Source organism: Encephalitozoon hellem, chromosome II, assembly GCF_000277815.2.
Source record: "Encephalitozoon hellem ATCC 50504 chromosome II, complete sequence".
Classification (NCBI taxonomy): domain Eukaryota; kingdom Fungi; phylum Microsporidia; family Unikaryonidae; genus Encephalitozoon; species Encephalitozoon hellem.
In genome coordinates, this window is record NC_018469.1 from 1 (window position 1) to 21,147 (window position 21,147).

At 40.6% G+C, this 21,147-nt stretch overlaps 16 protein-coding genes and 2 non-coding genes across 18 annotated transcripts; 6 read left to right on the plus strand and 12 right to left on the minus strand.

Moving 5' to 3' along the window:
* Positions 1-244: 244 nt before the first annotated feature.
* Positions 245-2,855, minus strand: EHEL_020010. Its single transcript, XR_009467969.1, has one exon. It is a non-coding gene; the product is annotated as a 5.8S-23S ribosomal RNA (ribosomal RNA).
* Positions 2,856-2,899: 44 nt separating this feature from the next.
* EHEL_020020 lies at positions 2,900-4,211 on the minus strand. Its single transcript, XR_009467970.1, has one exon. It is a non-coding gene; the product is annotated as an 18S ribosomal RNA (ribosomal RNA).
* Positions 4,212-4,591: 380 nt separating this feature from the next.
* On the minus strand, positions 4,592-4,996 carry EHEL_020030 (uncharacterized protein; the record flags this gene model as incomplete). Its single annotated transcript, XM_003886692.1, has 1 exon — positions 4,592-4,996. The coding sequence occupies one exon, from the start codon at positions 4,994-4,996 to the stop codon at positions 4,592-4,594; it is 405 nt and encodes a 134-aa protein (XP_003886741.1).
* A 349-nt stretch (positions 4,997-5,345) lies between these two features.
* EHEL_020040 (hsp70-like protein) lies at positions 5,346-7,397 on the minus strand (the record flags this gene model as incomplete). Its single annotated transcript, XM_003886693.1, has 1 exon — positions 5,346-7,397. The coding sequence occupies one exon, from the start codon at positions 7,395-7,397 to the stop codon at positions 5,346-5,348; it is 2,052 nt and encodes a 683-aa protein (XP_003886742.1).
* A 122-nt stretch (positions 7,398-7,519) lies between these two features.
* EHEL_020050 (uncharacterized protein) lies at positions 7,520-8,515 on the minus strand (the record flags this gene model as incomplete). Its single annotated transcript, XM_003886694.1, has 1 exon — positions 7,520-8,515. The coding sequence occupies one exon, from the start codon at positions 8,513-8,515 to the stop codon at positions 7,520-7,522; it is 996 nt and encodes a 331-aa protein (XP_003886743.1).
* Positions 8,516-8,644: 129 nt separating this feature from the next.
* EHEL_020060 (uncharacterized protein) lies at positions 8,645-10,354 on the minus strand (the record flags this gene model as incomplete). The annotated part of the gene is made up of 1 exon (XM_003886695.1): positions 8,645-10,354. The coding sequence occupies one exon, from the start codon at positions 10,352-10,354 to the stop codon at positions 8,645-8,647; it is 1,710 nt and encodes a 569-aa protein (XP_003886744.1).
* A 67-nt stretch (positions 10,355-10,421) lies between these two features.
* Positions 10,422-11,294, minus strand: EHEL_020070 (uncharacterized protein; the record flags this gene model as incomplete). Its single annotated transcript, XM_003886696.1, has 1 exon — positions 10,422-11,294. The coding sequence occupies one exon, from the start codon at positions 11,292-11,294 to the stop codon at positions 10,422-10,424; it is 873 nt and encodes a 290-aa protein (XP_003886745.1).
* A 115-nt stretch (positions 11,295-11,409) lies between these two features.
* Positions 11,410-12,069, minus strand: EHEL_020080 (putative Ran GTPase binding protein; the record flags this gene model as incomplete). Its single annotated transcript, XM_003886697.1, has 1 exon — positions 11,410-12,069. The coding sequence occupies one exon, from the start codon at positions 12,067-12,069 to the stop codon at positions 11,410-11,412; it is 660 nt and encodes a 219-aa protein (XP_003886746.1).
* Positions 12,070-12,139: 70 nt separating this feature from the next.
* Positions 12,140-12,802, minus strand: EHEL_020090 (uncharacterized protein; the record flags this gene model as incomplete). The annotated part of the gene is made up of 1 exon (XM_003886698.1): positions 12,140-12,802. The coding sequence occupies one exon, from the start codon at positions 12,800-12,802 to the stop codon at positions 12,140-12,142; it is 663 nt and encodes a 220-aa protein (XP_003886747.1).
* A 249-nt stretch (positions 12,803-13,051) lies between these two features.
* EHEL_020100 (uncharacterized protein) lies at positions 13,052-14,362 on the plus strand (the record flags this gene model as incomplete). Its single annotated transcript, XM_003886699.1, has 1 exon — positions 13,052-14,362. One exon carries the CDS (start codon positions 13,052-13,054, stop codon positions 14,360-14,362), a length of 1,311 nt encoding a protein of 436 aa, XP_003886748.1.
* Positions 14,363-14,517: 155 nt separating this feature from the next.
* On the plus strand, positions 14,518-15,405 carry EHEL_020110 (uncharacterized protein; the record flags this gene model as incomplete). Its single annotated transcript, XM_003886700.1, has 1 exon — positions 14,518-15,405. One exon carries the CDS (start codon positions 14,518-14,520, stop codon positions 15,403-15,405), a length of 888 nt encoding a protein of 295 aa, XP_003886749.1.
* Positions 15,406-15,574: 169 nt separating this feature from the next.
* EHEL_020115 (uncharacterized protein) lies at positions 15,575-16,018 on the plus strand (the record flags this gene model as incomplete). The annotated part of the gene is made up of 1 exon (XM_059743480.1): positions 15,575-16,018. One exon carries the CDS (start codon positions 15,575-15,577, stop codon positions 16,016-16,018), a length of 444 nt encoding a protein of 147 aa, XP_059599463.1.
* A 184-nt stretch (positions 16,019-16,202) lies between these two features.
* EHEL_020120 (uncharacterized protein) lies at positions 16,203-16,610 on the plus strand (the record flags this gene model as incomplete). The annotated part of the gene is made up of 1 exon (XM_003886701.1): positions 16,203-16,610. The coding sequence occupies one exon, from the start codon at positions 16,203-16,205 to the stop codon at positions 16,608-16,610; it is 408 nt and encodes a 135-aa protein (XP_003886750.1).
* Positions 16,611-16,791: 181 nt separating this feature from the next.
* Positions 16,792-18,579, minus strand: EHEL_020130 (Smp2-like plasmid maintenance protein; the record flags this gene model as incomplete). The annotated part of the gene is made up of 1 exon (XM_003886702.1): positions 16,792-18,579. One exon carries the CDS (start codon positions 18,577-18,579, stop codon positions 16,792-16,794), a length of 1,788 nt encoding a protein of 595 aa, XP_003886751.1.
* A 156-nt stretch (positions 18,580-18,735) lies between these two features.
* EHEL_020140 (uncharacterized protein) lies at positions 18,736-19,314 on the plus strand (the record flags this gene model as incomplete). Its single annotated transcript, XM_003886703.1, has 1 exon — positions 18,736-19,314. The coding sequence occupies one exon, from the start codon at positions 18,736-18,738 to the stop codon at positions 19,312-19,314; it is 579 nt and encodes a 192-aa protein (XP_003886752.1).
* Positions 19,315-19,416: 102 nt separating this feature from the next.
* EHEL_020145 (uncharacterized protein) lies at positions 19,417-19,692 on the minus strand (the record flags this gene model as incomplete). Its single annotated transcript, XM_059743481.1, has 1 exon — positions 19,417-19,692. One exon carries the CDS (start codon positions 19,690-19,692, stop codon positions 19,417-19,419), a length of 276 nt encoding a protein of 91 aa, XP_059599464.1.
* Positions 19,693-19,791: 99 nt separating this feature from the next.
* Positions 19,792-20,199, minus strand: EHEL_020150 (uncharacterized protein; the record flags this gene model as incomplete). The annotated part of the gene is made up of 1 exon (XM_003886704.1): positions 19,792-20,199. One exon carries the CDS (start codon positions 20,197-20,199, stop codon positions 19,792-19,794), a length of 408 nt encoding a protein of 135 aa, XP_003886753.1.
* Positions 20,200-20,244: 45 nt separating this feature from the next.
* Positions 20,245-20,922, plus strand: EHEL_020160 (uncharacterized protein; the record flags this gene model as incomplete). Its single annotated transcript, XM_003886705.1, has 1 exon — positions 20,245-20,922. One exon carries the CDS (start codon positions 20,245-20,247, stop codon positions 20,920-20,922), a length of 678 nt encoding a protein of 225 aa, XP_003886754.1.
* Positions 20,923-21,147: the final 225 nt, after the last annotated feature.

A 21,147-nucleotide genomic window follows, 5' to 3' on the forward strand; every position in this document is an offset into this window, starting at 1 on the left:
ATCATCACACACAAACACAACAGCATAAACACAAACAACTATCTCACACAACACACATCATCACTCACCCATAACCTAAACACACAACAAAACTACTCCATAAACCCCTCTCACAAACACAAACAATAATCAAAATCATCAACATACACAATTCACAAAATAAAAAAAAAAGCCAGAATCACACAACAAAAAAACTAAAACTAACATCACGCACATCATCACACACAAACACAACAGCATAAACACAAACAACTATCTCACACAACACACATCATCACTCACCCATAACCTAAACACACAACAAACACACACAAAACAAAAAAAACACCACACAGCACCACGCATCACACACAACACACCCTCTCACACACAAAAACACAAAATGCACAGCCTCAAAATGTCGGAATACTCCTCCATTCGTACAGCTTGCATCCACAACGGTCGTCTTCCGCTAATCATAATACAGCGCAGTCAGTCTTCAGGCTTAGAGGCCTTCAGCCATTATACTCCCGACGTAGCTCCGCAACAGCCAGCAGGCACGCCGCTCCACCAGAGGTCGCAATCAAGAGTTCCTTCTCGTACTATCAAGATTTACTGCACAGTCAATCACAGTAGGGTAAAACTAACCTGTCTCACGACGGTCTAAACCCAGCTCACGTTCCCTGTTGGTGGGTGAACAATCCAACACTTCGCAATTTCTGCTTCACGATGATAGGAAGAGCCGACATCGAAGAATCAAAAAGCAGCGTCGCTATGATCGCTCGGCTGCTACAAGCCAGTTATCCCTGTGGTAACTTTTCTGTCACCCATGTCCCAAACACTAATAGGACATGGGATCTCTAGGCCAGGGTTTCCCCCAAAACAATCCCGCAATAGGAATAGTCTCAAGCAGGCTTATGCCCTTGTGCTCCACGCGTGGTTTCCTTCCCCGCTGAGCCCGCCTTAGGACGTCTGCGTTAATCTTTAGCAGTCGTGCCGCCCCAGCCAAACTCCCCACATCCATAAATAAACCGCTGAGGCGCAGTCATAGTGGTCTCGCACAAACTCCCCACCTCTCTTCATAACCACCCCCAGCACTTCTCACATGCTAGAGTCAAGCTCAACAGGGTCTTCTTTCCCCGCTGATCAGCCCAAGCCCGTTCCCTTGGCTGTAGGTTCACAATACAAGTCGTAGGGACAGTGGGAATCTCGTTGCTCCATTCATGCGCGTCACTAATTACATGACGAGGCATTTGGCTACCTTAAGAGAGTCATAGTTACTCCCGCCGTTTACACTCGCTTAAACTTAAAAAGTCATAACTAAAAGTGCACTGGGCAGAATTCACTTTGCGTCCTTTCGCAAAGCTATGTTTTTAGTAAACAGTCAGATTCCCCACAATAAACAGTTCTAGCACGCTAGAGCCAATCCTTCTCCCAAAGTTACACATCCATTTTGCCGACTTCCCTTACAACCTTTAAATAAAACGCTTCCGTGGCAAACAGTGGACACCAGATGCGGTATAGGTACGACACATACACTTCTTTTTCATCGGAACAGGCACTCCCCACATCAGTTGCTTCGTCTCTTAACAATCCACAACAAAAATCACCCTAGTTCTGCTATCCTAGAGTAAAGGTTACCCCCATCCGTCATCATCAAGTCGCCTCAAAGCATACATACACACAATCGTCAATGCGTCTCCGTATAAACAGTCGATTCACCCCTAAAAATAGGGAACCCTCGTCCACATCCTAAATCATTTTCTTGTTACTACTACCAAGATCTGCTCATATCACCCCTCCACCCCCGCTCACGCGAGGACCTTCATCAGAATAATATCGCCCTCTTACTCAGCAAAACCACAGCGGCATCAGATAGCAATTCAATCCCTTCCATTTTCTCCAGCGCCCAATTCGGTAGGTACGTTGCAACACGTTTCTTAGCGGATGCCAACCTCCATGGCCACCGTCCAACTGTCAAAATCAAACCGCCAGATTCACTTCCCTTGCATAAGACTCCTTAGCCGCAAAAAAGGTTCATCCCTCCTCGCACATCATGCTTACCACAATATGCCCACTAGCAACATCATTAAAAGACATCTTCAAAGTTTAACGACAAAAGTCATTAGTGCTTTACAACATCTTACATAAATAATCAGTCGCCGCCGTCCTGAGAGACATTTCAGAGGGAACCAGCTACCAGATGGTTCGTTTGGTCTTTCGCCCCTATGTCCATATCATGCCATCGAGTTGCACGTCAGAATGGCTTAGATCCTCCAGAACACTTTCGCATCCCTTCAATCAATACAAACATAGTTCACCATCTTTCGGGTCGGATCATCACATCCAATCGCTCTCGCTCAACAATGTAATCATCCTCTCCTTGGTCCGTGTTTCAAGACGGGTGGGAAAAAAACCCCCATTCACTCAATCCATTTTCATTTCTCATCATTAATCTTTTCACACTTCAATCACTCTACTTATTCGCTATCGGTCATCATCACATATTTAGCCTTGGATGCACATACCACCCACATTCAGGCTGCACTACCAAACAACCCTACTCATCACAAAAAAAGACAACACTTACAGGCCTATCACCCCCTAAGAAAACAGATTCCAATCCGTCCTCAGCATCGTCATCCTAATTCACAACTCACACACGTGATTACCACACAGGCTCATATCCTTTCACTCGCCGCTACTCAGATAATCCTATTTAGTTTCTTCTCCTCCCTTTAGTAATATGCTTAAGTCAAAGGGGTCCACAGGCGCACAAACACCTAATTCAGACATCCGCTAAAAAAAACGGCATATCGTCCTCCAGCACGTCCTTCATCGCAGATAATGCCAATCAATCCCATGGATAGAGAAAGAAAAACTAAAAAACTAAAAATCCCCACAAAATAATCAAATCAACATACTGATCCTGCTGCTGGTTCTCCAACAGCAGCCATGTTACGACTTATATCTTATCTAACACGAAAGACTCAGACCTCTCAATCTTCGTCCACTGCGTCATCTTAGATAGCGACGGGCGGTGTGTACAAAGGACAGGGACACATTCAAAATAACTTGTTCAATCATTCTTACTAGGAATTCCACGTTCAGAAGCCCATTACACAGCTTCATCCCTCACAGTAGCCCACATAGGCATCTATCGTAGTGCGCGTGCCGCCCGCTTCATCTCAGGGCATAACGGACCTGTTCTGTTCCATTCCTCCCTTGCCCCATAGAGCACAGTCAAAAAGGGTCTCACATCTTACGTAACTTAATCCAAAGCTCACGCCATCCATTTAAAACGGCCATGCACCACCGCCGTAAGCATCATGTAAAAACACTCTCACACTCACTTCAGAACCGGTAAGTTGCCCCGCGTTGAGTCAAATTAAGCCGCACACTCCACTCCTTGTGGTGTCCTTCCGTCAATCTCTTCAAGTTTCACTCTTGCGAGCATACTATCCCCAGAACCCACATACTTAAGATTTCTCTCGGACAACACTAAAACAGTCCCGTCCAGTCGGCATCGTTTACTGCTAGAACTAAAACGGTATCTAATCGATTTCGATCCTCTAGCCTTCGTCCTTCATCACCACAAAAGTCCAAGAACACAGCCTTCGCTTCTCTTCGTCCAGTCAGGGTCTTCGTATTTCACCCCTCGCCCAACTATCCAGTGCCCCTCGTCCTCTGCTACAATAAAACTACATCCACTAAAAACCATAAACATCACTCAAAAGACATACAAACAACTACGGACATTTTAACTGCAGCATTCACCATAGACACTACTGGAGCAGGTATTACCGCGGCTGCTGGCACCCGACTTGCCCTCCAGTAAATCACAACAAATTTATACTTGCTAAACATCTTACTTCTCATAACCGCCTCCCCAATAAGGATTAGGCAAGTTTCGCGCCTGCTGCCATCCTTGGACGTAGTAGCCATCTCTCAGGCTCCCTCTCCGGAATCAAACCCTGATCCCCCGTCTCCCGTCTCCGCCTAGTTAGGCCATTACCCTAACTACCAGCTGATAGGCCTACAACTTACTCGGTACGCAGTAGCTACAAACTACCACCCCCAGAACTTACCTGCAGTTTCCCACAGTTACATCCAGGCTCCCAATCAAATCATCGTACTATCACTGAGCCGTCCGTCAATCCCCCATAAAGGCTTCATAAACATGCATGGCTTAGCCCCAGAGAATAGCATCCACGTCAGGCAGAATCAACCTGATGCTAAAAACTCACGCACATCATCACAAACACAACACACCACACACAAATACTAACCAGTCACAACACAACACATCAAAAATCATTCATCCTCATCATCAACTCTCCTTCTCTCTCATAGGACTCCCCTCCTTTCTCTCATCACACACACCTCTCCCCCAGCACCCCCCAAAATCACAAACTAAAACAACAACACACAACTCATCAAATAACACATCCCCCCAAAAAATCACTCATCAACACATACCACAATAAACTAACATCGCCCACATCATCACACACTAGCATCCACTCATCAATCACACTCAACACACTCAACACAACACACACAACACAACATCACACACCAACAAACAACACACAGAACTCACATCCACAAACTAAACAACAACACGAACAACACACAACACAACACAACGTCCCCTCATCTCTCTTTCAAATACTGTCTCAAGCCAACTATTTCCTTTACAGTACATGTTATAAGCTGTAAACGATAATATCATATCTGATATATGACTGATAAATTCTTTAACATATGATTCTTCTTGTGTACCTTTCCTCAAATCCTTGAACTTCGTAGTTGGTAATACAGTGAGATTAGTTCCAAAGAAAATTGTTGGAAACAGTATAACCTTTTCCGATTTTTTTAATTCGATACCCCCAATATTCTTTATGGGTAGGGTGCAAAACATTCTGTCAAATAGAATGATTATTTGAAGCACATTAAGTTTCATGGGTCTTTCTTCTATAGCTGTTCTAATATCTCCTTTTTTTCTTGTGATCATTATTGTAAAATCTTATTGATCATACATATACTCCTTTACTCCACCTATGAGCTCTTCTAATATTTCTAAATATACAGATGGTGATTCATTCAAAAGTAGATGTTTCTTCCCTATTGTGCAAAGTGGTACAGAAGGAAACCATATGCATTTGTATATGTTTTATCCCTTGCTAAATTCTTTATGGATCTAAGACTTTTATATGAAGTGATAACCTTAGCAATAAATAATTTCTAATAATATAGTATATATATTAAATAAAGAAGATTAAAAAATAGCCTGATGAAACATAGAAGTAATGGGGTTTTATGCTTATAAGTAAAGATAGAAGAAACTGTTTTAATCAAAAAGCTTAGAGCTCTTCTCTTCCTACCTCCTTCTCTTCACCGGACTTTGCAGAGCTAAGGAATTCCTTAATTCCATTATCAAACTCCTGAAGCTTTTCTTCAATATGAATTCGAGGTGCTATTTCTTTGTGCTTTTCAAGCCAGAGCCTTGTCTTCTGGACATATTCGAGAGCATCCTTCTTGATATTGTCAGGAATTACTTCAGTGAATTTTGGATTTTCGGCCTGTGATAGAGCATGTTCAAGCTTCCTGACCACTTCTCTTTTCTTCACAAGTTCTTGGTTTTCTTCACTATGGACCCTTTCTTCAAATCTCTCAATCTCCTCAGAGGTCATGTTAGCAACGACTGAACTGAAATATGCATCTGCTGTTTTATCATTTTGCAAATCCACAGCCTTCACATAGATCTTTCCGTGGGTGTCGATTTCTAATGTGACAGCAATTCTTGGAACACCACGAGGCTGATTTCCAGGAAGATCCAATTCAATATCTCCAATATAAATGTTATCCTTAAAGCTTTCCAATCCACCCTGAGCAACACGAATCCTGACCTTCACCTGATTGTCCTGTGCAGTGGTGAATTCTTTTGTTCCTGTTGCCGGAAGAAGAGCCCCCTTTGAAATAATAGCCTCGAAATGATCCTCTTCTGTACAAATTCCTAATGAGAGGGGAACACTATCGGCAGTCACAATTTGCTCAGACTCGCTTAGCATGCTAAGCTCGTTGGCAGTGTACAAGGCTGCACCCCTAGCAACTATTGTGTCAGCATTAACACCTTCATAGTGTATCTTGTCTGCTCCAAAAATCTCTTCGACAATGTCAATTACCTTGGGAATTCTTGTAGACCCACCAACAAGCAATACTCGGTTGATGAGACTCTTGTCGTATCCCTTATTCTCTTTTCCGTCTCCGGATAGTAGCAAATCCATGGTACTTCTGATCTTAGAATAGAAGTCTTTGTTTAGTTCATTGAATTTCTCATTTGTGAGCTCCAAAGTTATGGACTTTTCTCCGTCATAAATAAAGCTCTTACTGATCGAAGGGTTTGCTTTCCTCCCTGGTGAATTGCGAACTTCGTCACAAATATCTCTTTTCATTTCTTCGACGAGATTTCTTAGCCTGAGCTTGACATTTTGGTTTTCCATCACATCAAACCCTGTACTGCTCTTAATATAGTTGGCAAAGTGCTTTGTGAGGTTGTCGTTGACATTCTCACCACCAAGGAAGTTGTTTCCCCCGTAACTTGGGACCATCATGAATCCTCCAGATGACTCCACAATAGAAACGTCAAATGTACCACCACCGAGATCGAATACGCAGATGTTCATGTCATCAACCTCTTCTTTAGTTGTAATTCCTTTCCTAATAAGGTCGTATGTATGAGCAAATGCTGCTGCAGACGGCTCCTTCCAAATCATGGGTGTCGGAAGCCCTGCCATCTCTGCTGCCTTTACAGTTGCTGCAACCTGGTTCAGATCAAAGTAAGCAGGAACCGTGATTGTTATTCCCTGAATCTTATATTCCTTTAGAATTTGATCCTTCAGCATGCGCAGAACATGGCTCGAGAGCTCCTCAGGTGTTACAGACTCATAGCCTTCTTGCCCATTCTCTTGGATCTTGTATGCCACTCTTCTCTTTCCTCCAACATTCTCTACAAATATAGGCACAGATGCATTTCGCTTGATATCTTCAACCTTTTTGTCGATATTTGCAAGATCTTCAATTCCCATCCCTCTCTTGAAAGCATAGAAGTAGGAATTTGCATTCCCCTCAGCATTATACATTTGTAATCCTGGCCACCCAGATATGGCTTCATATTTCGATTTCTTTCCATCTCCCTCTTCCAGCTTCTTGAAGTACACAACAGACGGGTATGTCTCCTCTCCACTGGCAGAGAGGACAAATTTTGTGTCTTTCAGAGATGGACTATATACAGATATACAGCTATAGGTTGTTCCCAGATCAATTCCAACAGCAACAGATTCCCTCAAGTCGGCGCTTGCAGACACATTACATAAAATAGCAGCCAGTGTAAACAACAAATTCCTAACTAGCATACCCTTGTTCACAAAGAAAAAATTTATACTAAATTCTTTCCAATTTTTACATGTTGAACCATCAGAAACAGGCAAAGATTCCATATTAGGAAGTGGGCCACAAACAAATATATACAGCACCTTTACAGGATGAAACAAAGCCTTGGATATCTCAGAGCACTATCTGTGGATTTTGAGCTAATACAAATATGATCTGATGACTCAATGTACCTGGATCCATAAATGAGTCCATCTTCAAAAACATATGGTTGATTGGTATCATCCATCTCCTCTGAGCTTCCTCGGCATAGAAGAATACTTATCTCATGCTTGTTAAATGGAACGTCTTCTCTTAACCTAAATGCCCTGCAGCATGCTGGACACCTGTTATTCTCTGTGTCAATGCACCTGTACGTTTTGTATGCCATCATTCCATATTCAATTCGCTGCATCAGCCTTGACTTAAATCCTCTTCTAAACAGCTTCAGTGCACACCCCAGGAATTGCTCTGCTGTCTTATTATGTCTTGAAAAAGGATACTTCCTAAAGTTTGAGTTCGATACAAGAATAGGTAAGTATGACTTTATCTGCTCGGGAACCCTCTTGAATTCTTTGTTGACAAATTCCAATGCCTTATCGAATTCTTGCGCATGGCACATTTCTATGAATTTTTCAATTTTCAGGTCATTTTCAAGTGAAACTGCTTCTTCACACTTCATGCTTTTGAGCTCAACTCTATGTTCCCTGCAAAAAGACAAGGCTTCTTCAAACATCCCGCTTTCTATCTGGCTCTTGATCCCATAAACAAGCTTGTAGAAATCAGAGTCAGAATAATTCTTGATCGAAAATTTGTTGGCCAGCAGCAAAGCAGTGTCAAAGCACCCAATGTGCTCAAAATGCTCCATAATAAATACGCTGAGAACATTCGTGGGCTCTCTCCTAGATGCTATCACTTTTGCATCTCTTTCCATTTCATCAATGTTTGATCCCACCACTTCTTTGAGCTTTTCTAACTTCTGCATATATTCCTCTTTGCTTATCTTTCTGTTTCTATACATCTGAAAGAGCCTTTCCATAAGCTTGCATGTTGTTCTAAGAGTGTTTGATATTCTTGCCTTTTGGATTGTTGAAAGATCCATAAAAACAATTTCATTCTTTCAATATATACAAAGACTTGACATTACACTCAAGGAACTAAGATCAAGCCATAATTGGAAATAGATATATTTATTGGGATTGCCTTCAAGACCTCAGGGGAGACCTTCTTTCTACTCAACTTCTACCTTGTGCAGTCTATTTGTTATTGAAAGATAAATGTCTTTATGGAGTATTTTCCCTATTTTCTTGTCTACAAAAACCTCTCCGTCTTTTTTCCAGCTTCCATCCCTCTTTCTGTATCTTCTCAGGACTGGGACTCCTTCGCAAAGACTAAGCGCCACTATAGTTTCTCCTCCTTTTGAAAAAACTTCCATAACGTTTGTGTCATTGATCAGTTTTTCTTCAATTGCCCCATCTTTCATCTCAAATCCATATATCCCACTCCCGAACAGCGATACAAATAATGTTCCTTCAGAAATCCGGAAAGATGTAATATCCCTATCCTCTAGTATCCATTCTCCAGACTTTATCTTGAATATTCCACATCCATCAAGTAAGAAGACTCCCGCCTTTGTTTCTTCAATCTGTCGGATGTTCTCATTTCCAAGGCGCTTTGTAATCCCAGGCCCAATTACTTCAGTAAGACCCCCGTCAAGGTAAAGAAAAAGTCTCCCTCTATCTAGAACAACATCCTCTGGAGTGGCTGATATACCGATGCTGTCATACTTTCGAATAAATCCTAGGCCTTCGTTCTCTATCCGATAGATACTTGCAGTTGCCCTTCTGCTTTTTCCTCCATACGATAGCCTGACAACACATCCCGAAGAATAAAAACAGTCAGACCCTTCAAGATAAGCTATCCTTTTCACATCCTCTTCTTCAAGATCATATATGAAAACATAGTTTCTCCTGACTGCAACTATAAGACTTTCTAGGGATTTCCCGGTGCATTCCTTCTTGAATACATATGGTATATTGACTTTGGTTCTTTTCACGTTGTGTTCAAAAATTTCTTTGCCGGGTATCTCTTCTTCAACATGCTCAAAGTTGCCTAAAGGCTTACAGTAATCAAAACTAGGAAGAGAAAAAATCTGCTTTTTAACATGACCTGCTTTGGAGTCATACACTAGAACACAGAATGTTGTCACCACATAGATATTGGTCCTATCCTGTATGAAATCTACAGGGTACCCCTCAAATGATGTCAGGAATACCTTTTCATCTCTCCTGGTTTCTATCCTAACAAGCTTTCTATCTTTGCATAAAACCAAAAGGCCTTCTAGTGCAGTTATTATAATTCTAACAACTGTTCGAGAGTGGTAATGATATGACAGGCTTGTCTTCCCTTTCAAGAAATGGAGAATGTTTGCGTCATCTGCATATGCAATCATTCCATTCCTCACAGAAAGACATCTAATGTGAACATTGCAAAGAACTTCCTCACTCTTTTTCCTTACAATATCAAACCTGATCAGGCTTCTGTTGCTGCATATATAGAAATCAGCTGCATCCCAAAAATAAACCCCTGCTTGGAAGTCAAAAAGTACATCCTGCTTCTCATCAATTCCCAAGCATCTATTCATTTTCTTTACTAGATAAAATAGCCGTCCATCGTGCATATGAAAGTCAAAAACTCCCTCGTTTGGAACCTCGGTTTCCTGAATTGGATCTCCAAATAAATCTTCGTAAACCAGCATCATCTTCTTGGTCAGGAAGTAATACTTTCCATCAAACTCCTTGGCAGCTTTGACTCGAAAAAAATCTTTTCTCCTTACAATCGTAAAATCTTCTTTTCGATATTCCTCAATAACATTCTCTCCTATCTTATAAAACACTTCATTACCGATAAATATCTTTCTGTTATCCCCATTCAGTATCATAAGGGCCATAAAATTTTCAAGTTTCTGCTCAAAATCATAGTTTCATCTTCAGGCTATCTTAAAGCCTCTACTTCTTCGATCCTGTGTTTCTTTCCAAGTATTTCCGCAAGAAAGGCTGCTTTTTCAAGCTCACCATGTCTTCTACATACTTCTTGGCTATAATGAATTGAACACTCATTCTTGTTATTTCTGGGAACTCGTAGCTTTCAGTTCTCTCCAAGGTCTCATCAATAAGCTCTGCAAACCTAATGTCGTTTTCAACAGACCCTTGGCTCAGTACAACCAGCACCCTACTTATAGCCTCTTCCCTCATAATCTCCTCACAATTGCTTGTCTTTTGCTTCAACTGCTCCAGTAGGCTTTTAACCCTCAAATCTTCATATCTTAGCATCATGTCTTTCCTCTCATCTATACTACCTCCATATGCTTTAATCACTTTCCCAGTCTCCTTCAGAATACTCAGCCCAATTCTGTTGATCAAACATACTACACCGTTCCCTGCACTTCTGATACGATCGTTATTTTCTAAAGCCCTTTGAAAACTCAATATTCTAGCACCCATTCTTTCATTATTGTGAAGGTAAGAAAGCAATGTGTAAATCTGATCTCTATAGCGCATCATCTCCATATTCCCACTGGAATCTTTTCTTTCGTTCTCTCCAACACCCTTAGTGCCCTGTATCTTTGAGGAGATACACTTTGTGTACCCAAGATTCTGTTTCAATATCTGCTCATGAAGCTTCCGAAGTACCTTACATATCTCTAGTTCCATCTGGGCTTTCTTTTCCCTGTTCTTCATCTGAAAATCAATATGCCGCTGAGAAAAAACCAGATCCCTGTGAGCCTTACAAACATCCTCCACTTCTTTCTCAAGCCTAGCAACCTTAAGTGTCTTCTCAGTGTTCTCGAGCGCATTTCCAAGATATATGGCAAGATTCATAGTTTAGACTCCCCACCATCTAACTTATTTCGATCGGTTTCAGAATCCACAAATAGGATCTAAGAGACCTGAACCCTCGAGAACATAAGAGCGCTGTTTGACACAAAGTAAAAAATCATTCTTTATTCACCTTTGTCTTGAGAGATTTTTCATTATGAATTCTTCCTAAATCATATTCTTCCCCAAACTTTCGATAGTCTTCTTCTGAATAAAACTTCACCACAAACAATTGTATCTTCTTCCTCTGCGCATCCACTTCAACGGTATCCTCAGTAGACATCCACATCCATCCATTGCTAACCTTTCCATGAGGCTGTGCTTTGAACCTTGGATTGATGAAGTGGTTGCATCCAAGCCTGCCAATTTGGTCCCTAAATACTGTTATCTTCACAAGATTACTCTTTGAATGCATTCCGATAATCATGGTTCCCTCAGCCCGTTCCTCAAGGGCTTTAGTCTCCTCAGAAAAGTAATAAAGCTTACACCTGGCCTTAAATAGAACCTCGTCGTTCTGGTTCTCCTCAAGATGCTTCCTCTGTTTCTCAACAACTTCTGTCACGTCAATCTGCTCCTTTTCCTCCCCTCCCTTGGCCTCATCTTTTCGAGGCACACCATTGGTCAGAAATGGGCTTTGATGCGTCTTCTTTGTTTCAGCCTCCTTCTTGCCACTATCGGATGGTTCCTCTTTCCTCACACTATCCAAGCCATCCTCCTTTCGCTTGTCAGTATTGGCCTCTATCTTTCCATGCTCTTCTTTCTTTTCTACTTCTTCCATTAGACTTTGTTGAGGGAGGAATTTTGAGCAAAAAAATACACTAATCTTAAACTAGAAATGATTTAATATGTTAGTGGCAGATTCCGCCAGAAAAAAGCGAGAAGTCTGTCGTCTTTAGGCGTATATCTCTTTTGAACCCATCTCTCCCATTATCCACCTCTTCGAATTCTACCATATCATTTAAGGGAGACCCCGCCGCAATAAATAAGGCATTAGCAATGATGGACTCAATCTTCATCGGCTCAGTCTCAGTGAACGTTGCTACATCATTTGAGCACTCTGGATACTTCCTTTGGATGACAAGAGGCGTCTTCTGCCCTGCTAGAATAAAGTCCTCACTATATCCTTCAGACTCGCAGGTATAGAGAAGAATTACAGATGCCCCTGGCTTATCTCTAGCTGCTTGAACCAGGTCATATTGGAATCGGCTTGTGTCCTTTCCACATTTATCCAGATCAATATCCGGAGATGTCATCCCACTAACGCTCCAGTCAAAATGGAACTTACGTTTGTCTGTGCTTGCCCTATCTGCATATACATGTTCATTCATCTTTAACTCCAACTCTTCTGCAACACTTCCCACAATGTCCTCAATGCTTCTACCTTTATCAAGAAACTTCTTTCTCCCTGCCTCAGAAATGTATACTTCTACTGGAACTCTCCTGATGCCTATTGCCTGCGAGGAAATTTCCAGGCCCATCAGAAGAATCAGGAAGTGCTTATTGCCAAACATGCATTCCTTAGAAAGAGAACTATTTATTTTCAAATCTGAAACTTATTTGAGGCACCGGTGTTTCACGCCCACCTTAAACCTGAATGTAGGAAGTCGAATGGATATTTCCTTCCATTGATAAATACCGAAAGTTCTGTCCTTCTTTGATCTAATATTTACAGGATTCCTTATCCCAACACCCGCCCATCAGGTGTACATTCTGAAACTAGAAGAAAACAAGACTAAAATTGGGCACTGACAGAATAAACAATGAAGATCCTTCTTTTATCTCCCTTTGTATTTGCACATGTGATCAATCTCGTTATCCTTTACGAGAAGACAGGATTGAAAGAGGTCAAGGAAATGTATCATTATGTGGTTGAAAGGCTATTAGATAAGTTCAACGAGCATCTTCAGCGACGGGGTATAAGAATTAGCCTTCTAGATTTTTTGGCATACGATGACTACCTAGTAAAGCCAGGATACCAGGATATATCAATAATGGGTGGTGAGGAAAGCCTTGATGCAAGGATAGAGGCATTGAGCGGAATTCCAGCCAACGTCATTCTAGTGGCTTCTGCCAGTCCCGAAGAGGAGAGGGAAAAGTTTATACCCAACACCCCATGCATGAGCCGATTCATCAGCAATATGGTCTCTAGTGATATTGTTGATGATGAGCTGCTAACAAAAATAATATATGCTGTTCTAGATTGGATGGCTGGCCTCTTCAAAATAGAAGTTCCAAGTCCTGTCAAAGAGAGAAGTCCAGAGGTCTTTGATAAGTTTGCAAAAGATGTCACAACACCAGAATTTATAGAAAGCTTGAAACAATGCACAAAAGAAACAAGAGATAGATTTGAAAAGTTCATTAGAGTGCTGAATTGGGATGAGGAAAAGATGTTCAGCCTGGGAATGATGTCTGGGAAATTAGATTCTGGGAAAAGTGATTGTGTAGAGATATCAAGCCCTCTGAAATGGGTCTTGTCCAAATCAGAAAAGAAACCTGAGGATACTAATTCGGAATCTCAATCTCCGAAAGAAACCAAAGAGAAGAAGGATCATTCCGAGTCATCCTCAAACGACGAAAGTTCCTCTGAAAAAAAAGAAAAAAACACCAACAGGAAACATTCAAGGACCCATAAACCCAAAGAAACATCTTCCAAAAAAGTAAAGAAAATCTCATCAAAAAAGATTAATTCAAATAATCTTACAGATACAGAAGAATCTGAAAAGAGAGAAATGAGCGAAGAACACGAGATAAGTAAGAGCAGCGACTCGGTAGAATACATAGGCAAGGCCAATATCCCCCGGAATGAGCAAAGGCAGAAGGAAGAGGCGTTGATGGAAGAAAAGATTAGAGAAGAGCTGAAAAGGATCATCTCCCGCGAGCCCTATAACTTAAGAAGAAAACTTGATGGATCTCCAGCATTCACTAGAATTTCTCCCTACAATGATGGAGAAGCAAGAGGAACACAGCCAAAAATCCTATTTTCAAGTAGAGCAACATCGGCAAAAAATGCATTGAAAACCAATAGAGGCCTATCATACGGGAAAATTCCATATAGAAGAGGATACCCGTGATTAGATGTTTTATGACCCAATTACCGTTATTAAAAATAGATGTGATTCGACATATCATTACAGTCTCTTATATAACATGTTTGAGATATTTTCATACACAGTGTCTGAAACAAAAGATCTATGATAAATAGAGGAAACAACTTGAAATTAAATAAATGAAAAATAGACCATTAGCATTTGCATGCCTTCTAATTAGCATTAATGCAGGATTTTGGGATTGGTTTGGTGGAGGCAAAAAAGATGATGGCAACAAAGAAGCCGTCTTAGCGAGTGAAGATAATAATAAAGGCTCCGGTGGTGAAGGTAATAGCAAAAAGCAGATTTTGTTAGATATAAAGAAAGATCTTACTAGTGTTTCACAAAAAACCCTAAAATTGAATAGCTCGTCTGAAGAGGAACTCAAAAAACTTGAAGAAGAAGAGAAGAAAAAAATGGAAGAAGCTGCTGAAGCCCTTGCTAGAGTTCAAAAAGAAGCCCAACGTCTTAAAGAAGAAGAAGAAGAACGAAAAAAAGAGAGTAAAAACATAAAAGCTCTTCAGAATAAGATTAATTATCATTTAAAACCTGCGTCTGACGATGTTGAAAAATTCCTAGGCGGTAATAGTGGTGGACCTGAAAACAGCCATAAACACGATAATGGCGATGATGAAGGCTATGGTAGTGGTGGTGATGATGATGATGATGAGGATGAAAGTAAAGAAGAAAAGAATGATAGAGTTAATCCTGCAAGTGAAGGAAAAAAGACTTCTAATTCAAGAAAGAAAAAGCCTAGTGATAACGACGAAGATGACGAAGATGATGATAATGATGATGATGATGATGAAGAAGAAGAAGAAGAAGAAAAAAAGGGTAAAGGATTGAAACAAGCATTGGGAATTGGAAAGAGAAAAGGAAAGAAGAAACCCTCTAAAAAACCCAAAAAAAGAGAACGTTCTTGGAAATTCTGGAAGCCTAAGGGAGGTGGAAAAACCTCCGCCAAACCTAAAAAAAGAAAACGTTCTTGGGTTCCTTGGAAATCTAAAAAGAGCAATAAAGATGATTGAAATAGGAAAGATGGTAAAGGATATGTAACAGGTTCATTATCAGGAAGAGAAGGCATAAATTATATGAAGAGTGGTCATGGAAATATATTACTGTTTTACCTATAAATATTATCTCAATGAATATTTGAAACACCAGAAATAAATGAATTGCTCCCAAGCAAATAAATAAATGAGATGTCTATCTTATGTGCTTCTCTTTATATTTTCCAAAATACATGCCATGAGCTTTTCGCGTCGAAATCTTTTACTAAAGGAAGGAGTGGAAAATGCGATTTCGAAACTCAGTGCCATGGTAAGTAACAAGAGAAGTAATCTTCTTGGGAGCCACAAGAAATTCCTCTCTTTCGCTAAAGAAGATGAGGAAAGCGAGAGCACCAATAATAGTAGTGGTTCTCAGGAAAGTGAAAGCTCCTCAGAAAGCGATGGTTCTCAAGGAAGTAGTGGCTCTTCCGGAGAAGATGAAAGCAGTGATAGTGGAAAAGAGGATATCAAAACTGCTGCCAAGGATATCGCTGCAGATGCTTCAGAAAAAGCAGCTAATATCGCCAAAAATTTACCAGCAGTACAGGCAGCAAGCGCAATGAAAAATGCATTTGGAGGCCTGTTTGGGTAATCTTGGAAGAGATGATTAGTGTTGATCCTTATTTCAATTCCGATAAAAATAAACCATTGCCTTGACTTCGGCCTTAGACTGGACGTATACACTTCCATAATCACACTAGGATTGACACATGTTTCAACTTTATCAGAAACCTAAAACAAGGCAAGAATAAAATGGAGAATTTGACGATAATCAAATGAAGAAAGGTCTTATAACTCTCTGTGCATTTGCAGTTTGCGATGCAAAAAGCCTTCATTTACGTGATGAGAAACAGAGGAGCGGGTTACGCGATGCTATTGCTGGACTTGGAGCCTCAAATCTAGTCTCTAAAAGAACGAACAATGAAAGTTTCTTGCTGCCGATATCTAATGTTAAAGGTAAGCGTAAGAGAGATGATGATGATGATGATGACGATGATGATGATGAAGAGGAAGAAAAAGAGAGGAAGAAAAAGAGAGAACAAGGTGATGATTCCTCGTCTGGAGGCAAAAAGAAAAAGCACAAGAAAAAGAAAAAAAAAGAAAGAGATGATGAAGAGGAAGATGAGTCAGATTCGAAGAAAAAGAAAAAGCATAAAAAGAAGCACAAAAAAAGAAAGCATTGAAAACCATGATTGATGAAGAGAAATAGGTGGACTGCTTGATTGATATCATGGAACCCTAATGCATTGGCTCAGACATTTCTCTTTTTGAAGAAAACAAATACATAGAAGAGTTGAAGGTGACAATTAAACTTTTAAAGATTCTAAAGGATGTTTTCGGGTGTCTGTATTTTTAATTGAATAGCTATGTATGGGATGTATCTTGGATACTCCACCAAGAAAAGTCACTAAATGAATGATCTATGAATGGAATGGTCTTAGTGGACAGATATGGAAACATGCTGTCCACAAAGTCGTTCATTGTCCTATATGTTCCTGATAGCGTCTTTACCAACTCTACATACAACTCTCCTTTGTGATTGATTGTGAAAATCCTTGAAAGAGGGATTTCCAGCGCTTTATAAGTTATCACGTCTGTGATCTTGTTTCCAAATCCTGCGACAAATGGATTCGTATCACCAAAAAGGCCTTGAATTGTCTTCAAGCATGCTATCTTGAAGTCTTCTGGCCTTCTTATTATCAGCTCTCTGTATAATGCTGCAAACACGCCGTCGGGCGACAGAATTACAGGGCCATCAGGGAGTTTATATCCATCTTGACACACACTTTTGAGATATGACTTTGTAGAGAACGACTGCCCAAGAGCCCTTGCAGTCAGATAAACTATTTTGTATCCGTTTCTGACTATTTTTGTGTATAATGAGGCAACGCCGTGATGAGTCCAGTCTCTTCCTATCATTCCATAGAGATGGCCCCAGACATCACTTTTGGTTATTGTGCCGTCGATATCTGAAACGATTATCTTTGCGTCGTCCTTCCACAGGTAGATGTTCCCCTCCAGATGCTTGTTCAGGCCGCTAATCTTAAAGATCGCTTGGTTTTTCCCCTCCTTTAGGTTGAGCATCTTTAGTTCTTCGGAGTTCAGCTTTAAGGAAAAGGATACATCTCTTTTGATCACCTTTTTTGTTCCGAATATGTTCCACCCAAGGAGCCTATTGTGCTCATTTTCAAGGATCTTCATGATTCTCTTTGCCTTGTTGATTCTTGATCCCTGGATTTCAAAGAATATCTTACAGAATGTGTCGTATGGCAGGTAGAAACGGAAGTTGCATTTCTTGCATCCCTGGACCCTTACGACGAGGCTTTCCGTATTTCTTATCTCCTGAACCAGGAAGGAGTTGAATGTATGATCCAGAGACTCCTGTATTTTTTTGTTATAGCAGAGAGAAAATGATATACTTGCACCTGTGCATCCCTTGGTGTTCCCATCACAGGTTTTATCATTGAATGGTGGATAGAGATGCAATCCGATAATAATGTGAAGGACGGACCGATATTTTCCTATTAGGAAATCAAAGTGCTCACTGGAGTTGATCAGATTTCCAAACTTGACGAACTTCCTTTCGAAATCATGGTACGAATCCTTGTGAGCTCTTTGATGGAGAACCTGACCGTACATCCTCTTTTTGAGGTTTTCTGTTCTTTCTTTTCTTAGGTACTTCTTAAATTCAATATCCTCAATATTCAGGTTCTTTTCCTTGTACTTCGTTGTGACATCGAAGTTCAGCGTGCTGAGGTCGGGGCTGTTTCCTAGTGAAAGCTGCTCAAGCCTCTTGTTGAGAATCATCTCATCGTCTGAGTCAAACATTGTGGAAAGTTTCTTATTATACTCGAGTATGATATCGTAGTCCATACCAAGGTCGTCCTCGGTATCTTTCTCAAAGAACAGCTCTCCTTGGCTTGTGATAGACATTGTTATGTCACACATTTTCCCATTGATGAACAGATGCACTGTTTGGTTATTGACACCGTAGAAGTAGAGCCTTCCAAATCGAAGCTGGAACTCTGTGCACCTCAGCTTCCCATCTTTGCCCTCAACAACAATAACATCGTTGACCCCACTTAGTGTTATCGGGTTGATGTTATTGTAAAGCCCAGAGACAGAAGTTATGAGTTTGTGAACTATCCCCATATTCCAGGGTTTTCTTTTCCATCAATTTATCTTCTAATAAGATGATGGTATTTCTTCCTGGGAACAGCACTTCTCATCTTCTCTAATGTACAACGAAGCCTTTATTTTTGCTATGACCAATTCATATGTCTTTGCTTTTATTTCACAACCCATTGAATGGAGGAGGATGGGCCAAGACTAGCTAAAATGAGGCAAGCCTACAAGCGTGCTATACAAGAAATCCTTAAGGAACAAGAGAAAATAAAGGAAATCCTTACTGATCCAAGTGCTCAGAGCGAGGACTCCTTTTTTATGGACAGCTCCAAGGCTAGGGAGACACACCGGGGAGATCCGGAGGCGATCTCAAATACCATTGAGGGCATTTTCCAGAGTCTTAGGTCAAGGCTATCTGATGTTTTCAGGAAGAAGTTAGAGGCGAATGACATTCCAAACAAACTCAATCAGCTAGACAGAGACGTCCTTGAAGGCAGAACAAGTCTTAGGGACGTTACTTCCAAGGAGTACATTAGAGAGATTTTTGAATCACACCTTGTTGGAGCCAAAGTCGATTACATAGACTATGTTGAGGAAACCAAGAGAGAGGCTCTGGAGAGAATAAGGGTGCTAAAAAATGAACTTGAAAGGGCCACTGAGGAAATGGGGCTTCTGAGAAAAGAAAATTCTCTCTGCAACAATGCCTACAACAGCCTAATAAATAGCTTCTCGGAGGCTGTAAAAAATAAGAATAATCAATGAGTAGGTCTCTCAAAAGGCTCATGACAATAAATTTAGTTGAAGACTATTCATCTCTCTACTAGGACCTTCCATATTTCATAGTATGAATTTCCAGGCAAAGAGTTATTTTCTTAATATATCTAGCACTACATTTTTGATATCATTAAAATTTTCATGAACCTTCATATTACAAAACACCACCAGTTTTTTCTTAGGTCTTACTTTATTCTTGACTATTTCCTTTCTTAAAGCTTCATCGTACAAATGAATTGTTTCTTCACATTGGCTCACATATATAAATATGTGTGTATTTGTTTCGAGGATCTTTATATCGGTGTCAAAACCGGATACTTTGGTTGAAAAGTCTACATATGCAGTTCTTCCGTCTCCTCCATCCATCACGTCTTTGAGGTGATTTCTTTAATCCTTGCTCGATCATTTCATACATGGCTTTTAGGTTTCAACATAAAACCGATACAGAAAGGCAATTAGAAGAAACTATTGGTGCTTTGCAGATTTGTCTTTCAGCTTTTCCCGAGATTCACTATCCTCCAAAAGATAGTATGGATACAGAAATATCATCCATCCAACAGTAAACAGAGCAAGAAACGTTTCTACAATCACCCTCTGAATGGGATACACACCTTGGAAGCCTGAATAGATAAAGAACACACCTTCTGCCAGGAACGATCCGGCTATTGCAGAATAGAACCCTATCTTGGTTGCATTTCTAGATGCCAGGAGCCTTGATATTCCTAGTAGAAATGCAAGATAAGTATAGGCTGAGCCCGGATTCCAGGGACTAATGATATTGAGATAGTCCTTGTGGGCGACTAGGATGTATGCAGTTTTTGCCATCGTGTAGATAAATAGCCATTTAGGTAATAATCCCGGTTTGTTTCTCATCGTGTGGGGTTAATATTCGACGGAATTTGACAGGCCCAAGTCTTTATGGACAATTATAATAGGAATGTACTCCTTGTAAATGATAGAGACGAGATAATTGGCATTGGAAAGGCACTTAGAACCCATTTCAGGAAATATTTGGCGCTTCACAGGGCCTTCAGTGTGTTTTTATTCAACTCAAAAAACAAGCTTCTGGTTCAAAAGAGAGCGCCAGGAAAGCTTCTCTTTCCGAATAGATGGACAAACAGCGTTTGCTCCCACCCATTTGCCAACGAACTTTCTTTCTGTGACCCTTTGCTTGACGTAAAGATCCATGCGGCCAGACGAATTGACTACGAATTGGGGATAGGAGGCATAACTGTAGACGATTTAAAATTTGTCTGCCGCATTATATACAAAGCCAGTCCTATTGAAAAGTATAGTAGAATCTTGCCTGGTGTTCCGATAGCGCAGAAAGTTGCCACTCTTGCAGACCCTCAGAACCTTAGCGGCCCTTATTTCTCAGATGATTTCTGTGAATGGGAGGTCGATTACATTATCTTTGCAGTGTCTGACGTTCCTCCCCGTCCCAATCCTAACGAAGTTTCAGAAACAAGGTATGTTTGCAAGAAAGAGCTTCAGAAGTTAGTTGCAGAAAATCTTGTGTCTCCTTGGTTGGATGAGATATCGAAGCATATGGACATATTTGATATCAAAGAATTGTATTTTTCATCCAACTCCTAGAATAATTCTAGGCAAATCCCTGTCCCAAAAATGGTTCAGCGTCCTCTAAAGAACGTCAAGCTCCATAGGAAACCCACAAAGTATAGGAAAACACTCAAGAAAGTGAAGAACGAAAATGACTTGATAACAAAGGAGATAAACAAGGGAATAATCGAAAAGTACAAGTCTATGTATGAAAAGAAGAAGAATGCCAATATTAGATAGTTTTTTATCTATAAGCCAAGT